Consider the following 13432-nt stretch of genomic DNA (forward strand, 5'->3'; position numbering starts at 1 on the left):
CTGCTACCTTCCATGACAGGCACATTGCTGTGCGATGGTTAACTTGTTAGCCACCAGCACCCCCAGGTCACTTAGTGCCATGGTCTAGTTGATTGGCTAGGGCTGGGTGCTAGGTTGGATTGGATGCTCTTGGAAGTCTCTTCCAACCTGATTGATTCTATGATTCTATTCTATGTTTGCTTTCACTACAACATTAAGACACACAAATACCAGTTGCTCTGAAAGGCTGCTTCAGCTATTAGCTGTTCAAGGCAACCTGAGCACACATCAACAATTAGATGAAGAAAAGAAAGAGTCTTAAAATTATTTATATATATATATATATTTTAATAAACTTTTAGAGTGCTACATAGGCATGACTGCTGTGAGAGCTTCCACCTATAGGCAATACACACTGCAACACATTGCTTTTTGTTTTTGCTGAACACCAAAAGTTCTGGGAATATTATTCCTTCACTGTGCAAGGAAAAAAAAAATTACCATGCAATCACTTAAATAAACAAAGACAGCATTATAGTTCAAACAAAATCCTGCTTTTATTTGCTTATTCTGCAGTTACTGAGTAGTTTCTAAAAGAGTTTTTAAAAAATCATCATTAAAAAAAACAACAACCAAACCCTTTCAACAGACAGCAACATTCTCTGAGATTATTCTCTCTCGCTGAGCCTGACCCCTTGAGGCTGTAATGAACTCAGGATCTGTGTGAAGCCAGGGATCCCAACCCCCAGTCTTCAAGCAGTGATAAAGAGGCATCTGCTGGCTTCAGCTGACTTTCCATCAGGCTCATGGCAAGCAAGGTTCTGTGTAGCAAACCTCTCCATGAGCTAAGGACAGTGTACTTAAGGAAGCCTGGCAAAGTCTTGGTTACTGATGCTGTTGTTTTTCACCTGTAATTGCTGTTAGAGAGGGTAGAGGCTTACTTTTCATTACAGAAAAAGAAAAAAGCAGGCCCTAGGACAGCAGCAACGACAGTCTGAAATATGCACTTCAACATGCAAAAGAACAATCATGACATATTTCTGCCCCGGGGGGTGTGGCAGAGCTGTCAGGTATCCCCACAAAACACAGGCTCAGGATAGTAGCAGATGCAGTCTCTCTGAGAGCTGTGCCACTTTCATGAGCTCTGTCACAGGTGTAGCCAACTGAGTCTGTGGATGAGCATCCAATACCATGCTTTTCAAATGGCAGTGCTGGCTGGAGAAACGTATAACATGAGAGGCTTCCTGCTCTTGGTTGCTGCTCCCAGTTTCCAAGTTTGGAGCGTTGGTCTTTTCTGCTGGGCTGGCTGCAGGCTTCGGGGATGGGGGGAATAGTTTTATATCTGGCTTCTGCTGCTGCTTCTGCTTTTGCTGTAGGGTTTTTTTTTTCCCTGTGAAACAGACTAAGGTAATTGCACCTTGTATCATCTCATTAAACTCCTTACCTCAACCCAAGTGGTTTTTGGGTGTTTGTGTGTGTTATTTTTCCTCCCCATCTGTGTGTGCACGTGGCTTATGTGAGCGGGCTGTCCTAAACCAGGAGAACTCCTATTCTGGTGAGAGAAGAATATGCTGATTTAAGAGTGCCTGAATGTTCCTGCCAGTTGGGTGATAAAAGGAGTCCTGACAAAGAGTTCTGCAAAGTCTTCAGGAAAATAAAAAGACCATATAAGTAGGCACATGAGAAAGACATTCGGTTTCACCTGGAGAGGAAATGTTGTGCCTTTGTACTCCCTTGTGCCACCCTTCTCTTAGAATGTCAGTAAGAACCCAATCCAATGCAGCTTCGAGTTCTGGGTAAGATGGGAAGAGTCTGACCCACTACTGCTGCACCACGGAATGGCACTGGGTCACTCACATGTGTGTGAGTCCTGTTCAGACTGTGCTGGGCATCATCTAAAGAACGAGTTAAGCTTAAACGGAAGCACAACATTCATCACTAATGACATTCTGTGGAGCATTCTGGAGGGTCTTCCCAGAGGCAGCATAACAAAGCACTATTGCTACAGGCAGTAAGTGATGATTCCATTACTGTTTTCAGATTTCCACTTCTTCCTGAGCCCTCGTAAAAGAGGTTGCAGTTAGGTAAGCTGAACTAAACAACACACAGTTTCACAGTCCTGCTGCAGCCTGTAAGAGGCACGAACTGCACATTACAAGTTTGCTGCTACAACAGCTGGTGGGGTAATGCACAACACTCTAGACACTGGTGGGGGATGGCACAAAGTGAGCACTATCAGCCCTATTGCTTCTCCAGTTACAGTTTCTATACAACAGCTTTTTTTTTTTCACTTATCCCATTCAACAAGCAAACAGAACACGTAAAACATAACAGTGGCAGGACTAAGGTACAGAGCAGCTTCTGCAGTGCTTCTGGCTGACAGCAACTGTAATATAGCAAGAGGCTACTGCTCATGGTGAAAATGTAGACTGGCTAGAGAGTAGCTGTCAAGGGACCACACTTTAAAACTGCCCAGGTACACCAGGAAAAACAAATTCTGCTCTGCTACACACCATAGTCCTCACTCATAGAGCTGCAAAAAAACATCTTAGGGAAAGGCAGTGTACACACACTTGTTAGTCTGCTACCTCAGTGGGAAAACTGATGAATGAGCACGCAGAGATTTTGCTACTATGGCTTTGAAGAAAGCTTTGAGCAGTGCCATGCATGTATACTAGCCCATGTATTAAAATGACCCACTCTCAGCTGCTTAAAACATTACAGTTTAAGTGGTCCAGACACAATTAGTTACCTGCATCTATGAAAGAAACTTGCAAATGAAGACATCAACCTTTAAGAGATTATTGTACCAAGAGGGATTAATATATATATATATATGTTACAAACTGCATTTAATTACATTCATTGTTCTTAAATAATTCACTGTGTTTGGCTCTCACAAAATTCTGTTGACATTTTGTGCCCAATAGGAGTTCAATATTTGACCACCCCAAGAAACTGCATTAGGGAAAAAAACTAAACCTCATCAACTTCAGTGACCAGAGTCACAGGGACTGGCCTGCTAGGCAGCTCATTCTCAGGCCCAAGTACAGCCTAAAGTACCTCAGAGTCAGGTTACTCTTTGACATGGAGAAGTTTACAGCTGAGAATGCATCAATTCTTCTCAAAACATGGAGTATGAATGCTCTCTGGGAAGTACTTTCATTCACAGCCAATGTTTGTGAAGGTTACTTGATCTGTTTGCACAACACTTGGATTTCTCAGCCTTTTGTAGAAGCCCAGTGCTAGGGGCATGCTGCAGCATCACAGTAGTACACACACAACCCAATGCACATCCCCACAGAGCTCCCATGTTTCCAGGACTAAAGTCTGCCAGTCTCCAGCACAGGCTCCAGCATGGAATTCTGGCAATTGATTTTATGCAACCCAGCTCACCTCTCGCCTCCCATCCACAGGAAAGGTGAGGGTAGGTTGTTAGAGGGTCCGCACAGCCACAGGGTAGAGCAGGGACAGGTGCTCTGCTCCTTTGATAGGCAGCTTCTTGGTGGTGTAGTAGTGGATGACTTCAGGAACGCTGCTGAAGGGAGGGCTGTTCTGGCCCAGGACGTATTTCTCTTTGGTCTTCATCAGTTTCATGTGCATAAAGCCTTGACTGCTCCTGCAAGGAAAGCAAAGTGTTAGTTCATGCTTGTGCCTAGAGAAGAGGGGAGCAGCACCGTGTTGAACCTCCCTTCAGGGTATCAGGGAGTAAAGGAGAATACAGTGCAAGTAACTGCTCAGCAACAGGCCACTGCAGTGCCACTGCAAACCTTAATGGGCAGCCCAGCACCAAGGCAGCCTGAGCTAGGATTCTGTTGTCACCAGCTGTGTTGTCTGTGCAAGGCTGGATTACCCTGGCATTTAGAATTAGATTCAACCAGGTTGGAAGAGACCTCCAAGATCATCCAGTCCAACCTAGCACCCAGCCCTAGACAGTCAACTAGGCCATGGCACTAAGTGCCTCATCCAGGCTTTTCTTGAACACCTCCAGGGACGGTGCCTCCACCACCTCCCTGGGCAGCCCATTCCAATGCCAATCACTCTCTCTGCCAACAATTTCCTCCTAACATCCAGCCCAGACCTCCCCTGGCACAACTTGAGACTGTGTCCCCTTGTTCTGTTGCTGGTTGTCTGGGAGAAGAGACAAACCCCACCTGGCTACAGCCTCCCTTCAGGTAGTTGCAGACAGCAATGAGGTCACCCCTGAGCCTCCTCTTCTCCAGGCTAAACACCCCCAGCTCCCTCAGCCTCTCCTCATAGGGTTTGTGCTCCAGGCCCCTCACCAGCTTTGTTGCCCTTCTCTGCACACATTCCAGCACCTCAACATCTCTCTTGAATTGAGGGGCCCAGAACTGGACACAGCACTCAAGGTGTGGCCTGACCAGTGCTGAGCGCAGGGCAAGAATAACCTCCCTTGTCCTGCTGGCCACACTGTTCCAGAGTCAGCCCAGGATACCATTGGCTTTCTTGGCCACCTGGGCACACTGTTGGCTCATCTTCAGCTACTATCTACAGTGCCCCCAGGTCCCTTTCTTCCTGGCTGCTCTCCAGACACTCTGTCCCCAACCTGTAGTGCTGCTTGGGGTTGTTGTGGCCAAAGTGCAGAACCCTGTTCTTGGCCTTGTTAAATTTCATCCCATTGGCCTCTGCCCACCCATCCAGCCTGTCCAGGTCCCTCTGCAGGGCTCTCCTACTCTCCAACAGATCCACACCTGCTCCTAGCTTGGTGTCATCTGCAAACTTACTGATGCTGGACTCAATACCCTCATCCAGATCATCAATAAAGATACTGAACAGGACATTTATGCAGAGGTGTGCCAGAGGACAGCACCTTTCTTGCTCCCCTAGAATGTTTTCCTGTGAGCAGTTGTTTTTCACTACAGCACATCATTACTTCGGGACTGAAAGGCAGCACCAGTTTTGGCCTGATGCTTTCTCCAGTGATGCACAGAAGCCTGTCCTGTCCAGACCTCAGGACCAACCATTCCCTTCCCATCCTATCTGCAACTGCCCAGAACACGACTGTGTGCAGAAGTTGGTTGCTTTAGCTGGGAAGACTTCCTCAGATAAGCCCATTCCCAAAACTTGTGGCATAAAGACTTTCCACTGCACTGTTCTGAGCAAAGGCTGCTATCCCACAGTCTTTCTCCAGGCAGAAACCAGCCTGTGACCTCCACAACAGAAGTACTCAATTCCTAGGTGACCTGTCTGCCTCCATAGCACACTGCCTCTTTTGGTACAATCAAGCTTACATCTTCCAGCCCTGTTCTTCACATGCAACACTTTCTGGGGAGCTGAAACCACTGTGGGGTCTGTCATTTAAGCTCTACACACTTAAAATCTTGCTTTAAATATCAATTTCTTTAAAAAAATAAACCCAACAACACAAAACTCCCTTTTGAGTCAAAATTACTTTTAGAATTATTTCCTTTTATCAAGGGCAGCACCTTTAAATGCTTTGTTATGAGGATGGACACACTGCTGCCTTCAAAGCATCTGCTTTGATACAAAATGCCTTAAATTAAACGAGATAGCCCAACACCCTGCCAGAATGCTGGCAAAACAGCTATGCTCTGTCATCCAAAGCCTGCTACCTTGTAGGTTTTGTGCCTGAGTTAATAGATCTGCCCTGATCTATTTTTCAATTGGAGATGTAACCTTCCCACCAAGGATGCTCACTTCTAGTAACACCTAAAACTACCTCACTGTGAATCCTCTGGTGCCTATTGGATGAAACATGCAGTTTGGTGCTCTGAATTCACACAGAATCACTGAGGCTGGAAAAGACCTCTGAGTCCAAGCCCAGCCCACCACGATATCAGATAAACCATGCCACCAAGTGCCACATCCAGTCTTTTCCTAAAGACCCCCAGATTAGGAGGGACATTGAGATGCTTGAGCATGTCCAGAGAAGGGCAACAAGGCTGGGGAGAGGCCTTGAGCACAGCCCTACGAGGAGAGGCTGAGGGAGCTGGGATTGGTTAGCCTGGAGAAGAGGAGGCTCAGGGGAGACCTTATTGCTGTCTACAACTACCTGAGGGGAGGTTGTAGCCAGGGGGAGGTTGCTCTCTTCTCTCAGGTGGCCAGCACCAGAACAAGAGGACACAGCCTCAGGCTGTGCCAGGGGAGATTTAGGCTGGAGGTGAAGAGAAAGTTCTTCACTGAGAGAGTCATTGGACACTGGAATGGGCTGCCCGGGGAGGTGGTGGAGTCGCCGTCCCTGGAGCTGTTCAAGGCAGGATTGGACGTGGCACTTGGTGCCATGGTCTAGCCTTGAGCTCTGTGGTAAAGGGTTGGACTTGATGATCTGTGAGGTCTCTTCCAACCTTGGTGATACTGTGATACGTCCAGGGACAGTGACTCCACCACCTCCCAGAAAGAGTATTTCCCCTATACAATGCCAGGTCAGCATTTTCACAAGCTACACTGTTCATGAAGGTGAGTAAAAAGAATGGGTCCTAGAGGTTATAGATAGCAGCCTAATGGAGTTCAGTGAAGACAAGTAAAAGGCTTCTGCCCTTGGGGTGGAATAAACCAAATATAGAGTGAAGCTTGGGATGTGACTGGCTAGAAAAGGAACTGTAGCAGACAGGACACAAAACACAATTCAACAGTCTGCCCATGAAGGCCTAACCCAGCCCAGGCTGCACAACAGAAGTGCAGCCAGCTGCTAGAAGAAAGTGACTGCTTCCTCTACAGAGCACTGTTGAGGCTGCATCTGGATTTGCAGCTAGCTGCCCATAAAAAAAAGTACCCATCACTGGAGTAAGTCCAGAGCACAGCCACTAAACATGGTCTGGGGGTGGGACCACCTGATATACAAGGATAGGCAGAGGGAACTGTGCCTGTTCAGCCTGAAGAAGAGCTGAGACAGAGGGTGCTAGGTTGCAGCCATACGTTGCTTAAATGGGAGAGTCACAGAGAAGCCTGAAGCTGCTCAGAATCTGCAAGCACAAACTGCATAAGGCTGCATGCAAAAAGAGATGGGGACCCAGTGGAGAGGGCTACAAGGATGATTAGGAGACTGGAGCATTTCTGCTATGATGAAACAATGCCATTACAGACAATATTCACTCCTTCCTTATTGCAATTGTTCCCATGAGTTTCAAACACAGAACAGGAGGAGGCTTAGTTTCTAATACCTGGCACCAAATTGCTTTGGAACTCTCAAGCACAGATGTTTGCTCAGACATAATATTTGATCTATTAGTAACAGTCACACTTTGTTCAAAATGTTTATCAACACAACCATAAATCCAAATGACTTTGAATTACAGCCTTGCCACATTTTCCTTTAGTTTGCAAAGCTGAGTGAGGACAGGAAAGGAGTTACAGATCCACAGAATCACAGAATGGTAGGGGTTGGAAGATGCTCTGAGGAGAATTAACTCCAGCTCAGCCAAACCTAATACACCTACATGTAAATCACAGAACCACAGAACCTTAGAGGTTGGAAGGGGCCTCCAGAGATCATCGAGTCCAAGCCCCCTGCCAAGGCAGGATCCCCTAAGGTAGTTTGCACAGGAACACACCCAGACAGGTTTTGAATGTCTCCAGAGAAGTGGACTTCCACAACCTCCAGTGCTTTGTCACCCTCAAAACAAGGAAATTTTCCCATATGTTTAGCTGGAACTTCCAACAGTGTTCTGGGTCGTGCCTGTTGCCCCTTATCCTGTGACTGGGCACCACTGAGGAGAGCCCAGCCCCATTCTCAAGACTGCCATAGTTTAGATACATATAGACATTGATAAGATAGCCTCTCAGTCTTTTCCAGGGTGAACAGCCCTGGTTCTCTCAGCCTTTCCTCATAGCAGAAATGCTCCAGTCCCCTAATCATCCTTGCTGCTCTCTGTTGGACTCTCCTCCCCACACGTTTCCCATCTCTCTCTGCAGCCTTATGCAGTTAAACCCAGGTGTAAGTAAGGAGTGGAAGGGTACGAGTGAGCCAAGTACCTACACCCCTGAAGGAATATGAGATGAGGAAACACAAGGAACAATGCAGGGCTATTGAAAGATGTACAAGAGAATGCAGAGCTGCCCTTCAGGGCTTTGGGATCACTTTTTTTCTGGGAAGGTGGATCATGTTCCTGCCCTCCTTCTGAGATGGAGAAAGCAGTGCTGACTAGGAGGCCTAACTCTCTGCATCACCACCTACAGAGAGATGCTTTTTGCCTCAAACACTTGTCATGGACATTGACAATTCATCTTACTAACTGAAATGATCAACACATTAATCTGTATATCACTAAGGCTTCCTCAGATACCCCCAGAGGTAAGCCAATCACAGGCAATTAATTTTCTCTGGCTAAGCTAAGCAACAGACACTGACATGAGCAAGTTAACTACCCCTTATCTACTGATGCATTTTTACTCAGTGATGAAGCAACTGTGGTGGTTTTTTTACACATCTTTTACACAGTCCTTCTTGGAATTTAAACAGATGACTCACAAGCAAATTTCCCATGTGAGTTAGGACTGTCTGGCTGCCTCAAAGCCCACAGCTCTTGTGAAATATGGTCTTCAGATAGGTGTCAAAAAGCTAAACCCAGAGTTGTCAACCAAGCACTGCAATCACAGAGGACAGAAGTAACAGATTAGATTATCAGCTCCACCAGGTATCAGAACTCTTACTTATATGAATCGCAGAATCACAGAACCTTAGAGGCTGGAAGGGACCTCCAGACACCATCCAGTCCAACTCCCTCTGCCAACCAGGATCCCCTAGGGTAGTTCATACAGGAATGCATCCAGGTGGGTTTGGAAAGTCTCCAGAGAAAGAGACTCCACAACCTCTCTGGGCAGCCTGTTCCAGGGCTCTGCCACCCTCACTGTAAAGAAATTTCTCCTCATGCTGAGCTGGAACCTTCTCTGTTCCAGTTTGTAGCTGTTGCTCCTTGGCTTACTGCTGCTGACCACTGAAAAGAGATTGGCCCCAGGCACTTCACCCCCACCCCTCAGATATTCAGGTTGGAAAAGACCCTCAAGGTCACGGAGTCCAACCAATAACCCTACTCTACAAGGTGCACCCTAAACCGTATTCCCAAGCACTACATCCACAGAGTCACAGAACCACAGGATGTCAGGGGCTGGAAAGGACCTTAAAAGCTCATCCAGTCTAACACCCCCCCACCAGAGCACAATCTTCTATAGCAGATCACACAGGAACACATCCAGGTGGGTTTTGAATATCTCCAGAGAGGGAGGCTCCACAACCCCCCCGTGCAGCCTGTTCCAGTCTTCTGTCACTCTCACAGGGAAAAAAATCATCCTCATGTTTACATGGAACGTCCTATGCCTCAGCTTCCACCCACTGTCCCTTGTCCTTCCATCAGGCATCACTGAGAAGACCACCAAATGACTTTTAAACACATCCAGGCTTGGTGACTCCACCACCTCTCCCTGGGCAGCCCATTTCAGTTCCTTGCTGGGGAAAAAATGTATCCTGATGTCCAGTTTAAACCTACTCAGTGGCAGCTTGAGGCCATTCCCTCTTGTTCTATCACTATTTCCCTGTGAGGAGAGACCAGGGCTTGAGCACAAGCCCTATGAGGAGAGGCTGAGGGAGCTGGGATTGGTTAGCCTGGAGAAGAGGAGGCTCAGGGGAGACCTTATTGCTGTCTACAACTACCTGAGGGGTGGTTGTGGCCAGGAGGAGGTTGCTCTCTTCTCTCAGGTGGCCAGCGCCAGAACGAGAGGACACAGCCTCAAGCTGCTCCAGGGGAAATTTAGGCTGGAGGTGAGGAGAAAGTTCTTCACTGAGAGAGTCATTGGGCACTGGAATGGGCTGCCCGGGGAGGTGGTGGAGTCGCTGTCCCTGGGGCTGTTCAAGGCAGGACTGGACGTGGCACTTGGTGCCATGGTCTAGCCTTGAGCTCTGTGGTAAAGGGTTGGACTTGATGATCTATGAGGTCTCTTCCAACCTTGGTGATACTGTGATACCAGCAGCAGCCTCTCCACAATGTTCTTTCAGGTAGATGTAGACAGCCATGAGGTCTCTCCTCAGCTTCTTCTCCTTCAAACTAACCATGTCCAGCTCCCTCAATCACTCCTCATAGGATTTATGCTCCAGGCCCTTCCCAGCTTTGTCGTCCTCCTCTGCATTTGCTCCAGCACTTCTACATCCTGCTTGTATTGACTGCAGTCTTTGTCTTCACTCAAGTGCTCTTCACAAAACTAGGAGGAACTGTGAGTTCATTCCTGCATGTGTTGTGTAAATTCAGCTTTTCTATAGTGTTTCCCTCAGCATATGTGCCCTTTTATTTCATGTAGTCATCCATGAGAGTATAGAGGTATTCTGCCTGCTCCTTATAGGTCCCTATTCCATGCTGAGATATATGTCAGCTTGCCCATTTGCTCCAAGAGCCAGCTGGAGATCAGCTCTCTTCTCATATTTCATGGATCATCAAAAAAAAAAGATATTATATTATTTCTCTTCCTTTTGCTGATCCACTGTCTGACCCTGGGGAGGTTGTCACCTCTCAGTTCTCACATTCACAGAATCAACCAGGTTGAAAAGACCTTTGAGATCACTGAGTCCAACCTAACACCTAATTAACTAAACCATGGCACTAAGTGCCTCATCCAGTCTCCTTTTAACCCCAGGGACAGGGACTCCACCACCTCCCAGAGCAGCCCATTCCAATGCAAATCATTCTTGCCGTGAAGAACTTGCTCCTAACATCCAGCCTAAACTTGCCCTGATGCAGCTTGAGCCTGTGTTCTCTTGTTCTGTTGCTGGTTGCCTGGGAGAAGAGACCAACCCCTTCTGGCTATCACCTCCCTTCAGGGAGTTGTAGAGAGCAATAAGGTCCTCCTGAGCCTCCTGTTCTCCAGGCCAAACAACTGCAGCTTCCTCAGCCTCTCTTTGTAGGGCCTGTGCCTTACTTTTGAGGTGCTCTGCTTGTACCTGCCTGCATATTATGATGGTAAAGATGGAAAAGCATCAGAAAAAGAGAACAGAAGAAACAGCAGGCTTCATTAGATATCTGGGGTAGCAAGCAGACTCCATCACTAAAAGCACTCCCAGAACTAGCTAAGGATAGTAGCCTTTCACTTCTGTCAGTGAAGGGCTTCTCTGCTCCTCTGGTACATCTCCAGACCACTGGGCACACTGTGGTTGCTGGCTAAGTATTATGGAGACCCTAAGCATAGACACACTTGGGACTATGAAGAAATCATGTAAAAGCCCAATGTCATGAGCAATGCTAGTAAAAATGTAAGCAGGCCTGTGTCCCACACCTTCTTGGAGGGGCTGGTTCCTCATCAGACTACCTGGTAAGAAGGTGTGAAAGGAAACAATTCTCTCTTTGCACTTGCACAGCCTATGCCAAGGTCAAGGGCTTTCTTGTTCTCTTTCAAGGAAAACCTCAAAACCTTTTCTCTATTCACAGAATCACAGAAACATCCAGGTTGGGAAGGACCCCCCAAGGTCACCAAGCCCAACCCGTAACCCTACTCCACAAAGTTCACCCTTAAAACATATCCCTAAGCATCACATCCAAATGACTTTTAAACACATCCAAGGTTGGTGACTCCAACACCTCCCTGGGAGCTCATTCCAGTGCCTGACCACTCTTGCTGGGAAAAAAAGTGTTCTCTAATGTTCAGTTTAAACCTACCCAGTGACAGCTTGAGGCCATTGCAAGTTTTATCACTACTTACATGTGAGAAGAGACCAGCAGCAGCCTCTCCACAACCTCCTTGCAGGTAGTTCTAAGACAGCAGTGAGGTCTCCCCTTCTTCAAACTAATCATCCCCAGCTCCCTCAAACACTCTTCATAAGTTTTATTTGAACTGCAAGTGAGCTTTTGTCCCTGCTCATGGCAGAAGGGTTGGACAAGATGATCTTCAAAGGCCCCTTTCTAACTCAAATAATTCTGTAACTCTGTTCAATGATATGTGGAAGCCAATACCTGTAGCATACCCTGATCAGCCTAAGGTAGGTGAGGCAAGATCAAAGTAGCACTAAGACTGGAACAACTTTTATTTCCTTATTGTGTAGATCTTTCATCCTTCCTTCTGGGCTTTTTACTTTCCACTACCGTAACAATACTGTAGAGCTCTAATACAGTAAACCACATGAAATCTTTCTTCACTGTAGGAAGTCAAAGGAGTAAAAACCCCAAACAATACAGTTGCCTATTCATCCTGAAGTAGAAGCAGTAGGGACATTTCAAATCAGAACCAGAGAAGGAAAAAAAAAAAAACAACATTTTTTTAGTTTATTTAGTTAAACAGGCAACAAATGAAGACTAAAAATCTTTTCACATCCTCAGATTGCAAGGTCCTAATTCAGTCACTGTACAACATGCAAACTGACAGCCTCAAACTCTCTGGGTACCCCTCTGAGCTGAACTAGTGTAGAATCACAGAATAAACCAGGTTGGAAGAGACCTCCAAGATAATCCAGCCCAACCTAGCACCCAGCCCTGTCCAGTCAACTAGACCATGGCACTGAGTGCCTCATCCAGGCTTTTCACAGTATCACAGTATCACCAAGGTTGGAAGAGACCTCACAGATCAAGTCCAACCCTTTACCACAGAGCTCAAGGCTAGACCATGGCACCAAGTGCCACGTCCAATCCTGCCTTGAACAGCTCCAGGGACGGCGACTCCACCACCTCCCCGGGCAGCCCATTCCAGTGTCCAATGACTCTCTCAGGGAAGAACTTTCTCCTCACCTCCAGCCTAAATCTCCCCTGGCGCAGCCTGAGGCTGTGTCCTCTCGTTCTGGCGCTGGCCACCTGAGAGAAGAGAGCAACCTCCCCCTGGCCACAACCACCCCTCAGGTAGTTGTAGACAGCAATAAGGTCACCCCTGAGCCTCCTCTTCTCCAGGCTAACCAATCCCAGCTCCCTCAGCCTCTCCTCGTAGGGCTGTGCTCAAAGCCTCTCCCCAGCCTCGTCGCCCTTCTCTGGACACGCTCAAGCATCTCAATGTCCCTCCTAAACTGGGGGGCCCAGAACTGAACACAGGACTCAAGGTGTGGTCTAACCAGTGCAGAGTAGAGAGGCAGAATGACCTCCCTGCTCCTGCTGACCACACCATTCCTGATGCAGGCCAGGATGCCACTGGCTCTCTTGGCCACCTGGGCACACTGCTGGCTCATGTTCAGGCAGGTATCAATCAGTACCCCCAGATCCCTCTCTGTCTGGCTGCTCTCCAGCCACTCCGACCCCAGCCTGTATCTCTGCATGGGGTTGCTGTGGCCAAAGTGCAGCACCCTGCACTTGGAGCTATTGAATGCCATCCCATTGGACTCTGCCCATCTGCCCAGGTGGTCAAGGTTCCATTGCAGAGCCCTTCTGCCCTCCAACCCAGACACATCTGCCCCCAGCTTGGTGTCATCTGCAAACTTGCTGTTGACTGATTCGATGCCCTCATCCAGATCATCTATGAAGATATTAAAGAGGATGGGGCCCAGCACTGATCCCTGAGGGACTCCGCTAGTTTC

The 13432-nt window shown here is 47.6% G+C and overlaps 1 protein-coding gene across 1 annotated transcript in view; it reads right to left on the reverse strand.

Annotated features, from left to right (window-relative positions):
• Positions 1–303: 303 nt before the first annotated feature.
• The window catches only part of SHB (SH2 domain containing adaptor protein B), an 85800-nt gene continuing 72671 nt past the window's right edge, over positions 304–13432 (reverse strand). The window contains exon 6 of the mRNA XM_064140267.1: positions 304–3598. Coding sequence (XP_063996337.1) covers positions 3415–3598 — 184 coding nt within the window. The 3' untranslated portion in view covers positions 304–3414. The remainder of the gene's footprint in view (positions 3599–13432) is intronic.

This window comes from Pogoniulus pusillus, chromosome Z (genome assembly GCF_015220805.1).
Source record: "Pogoniulus pusillus isolate bPogPus1 chromosome Z, bPogPus1.pri, whole genome shotgun sequence".
NCBI lineage: Eukaryota > Metazoa > Chordata > Aves > Piciformes > Lybiidae > Pogoniulus > Pogoniulus pusillus.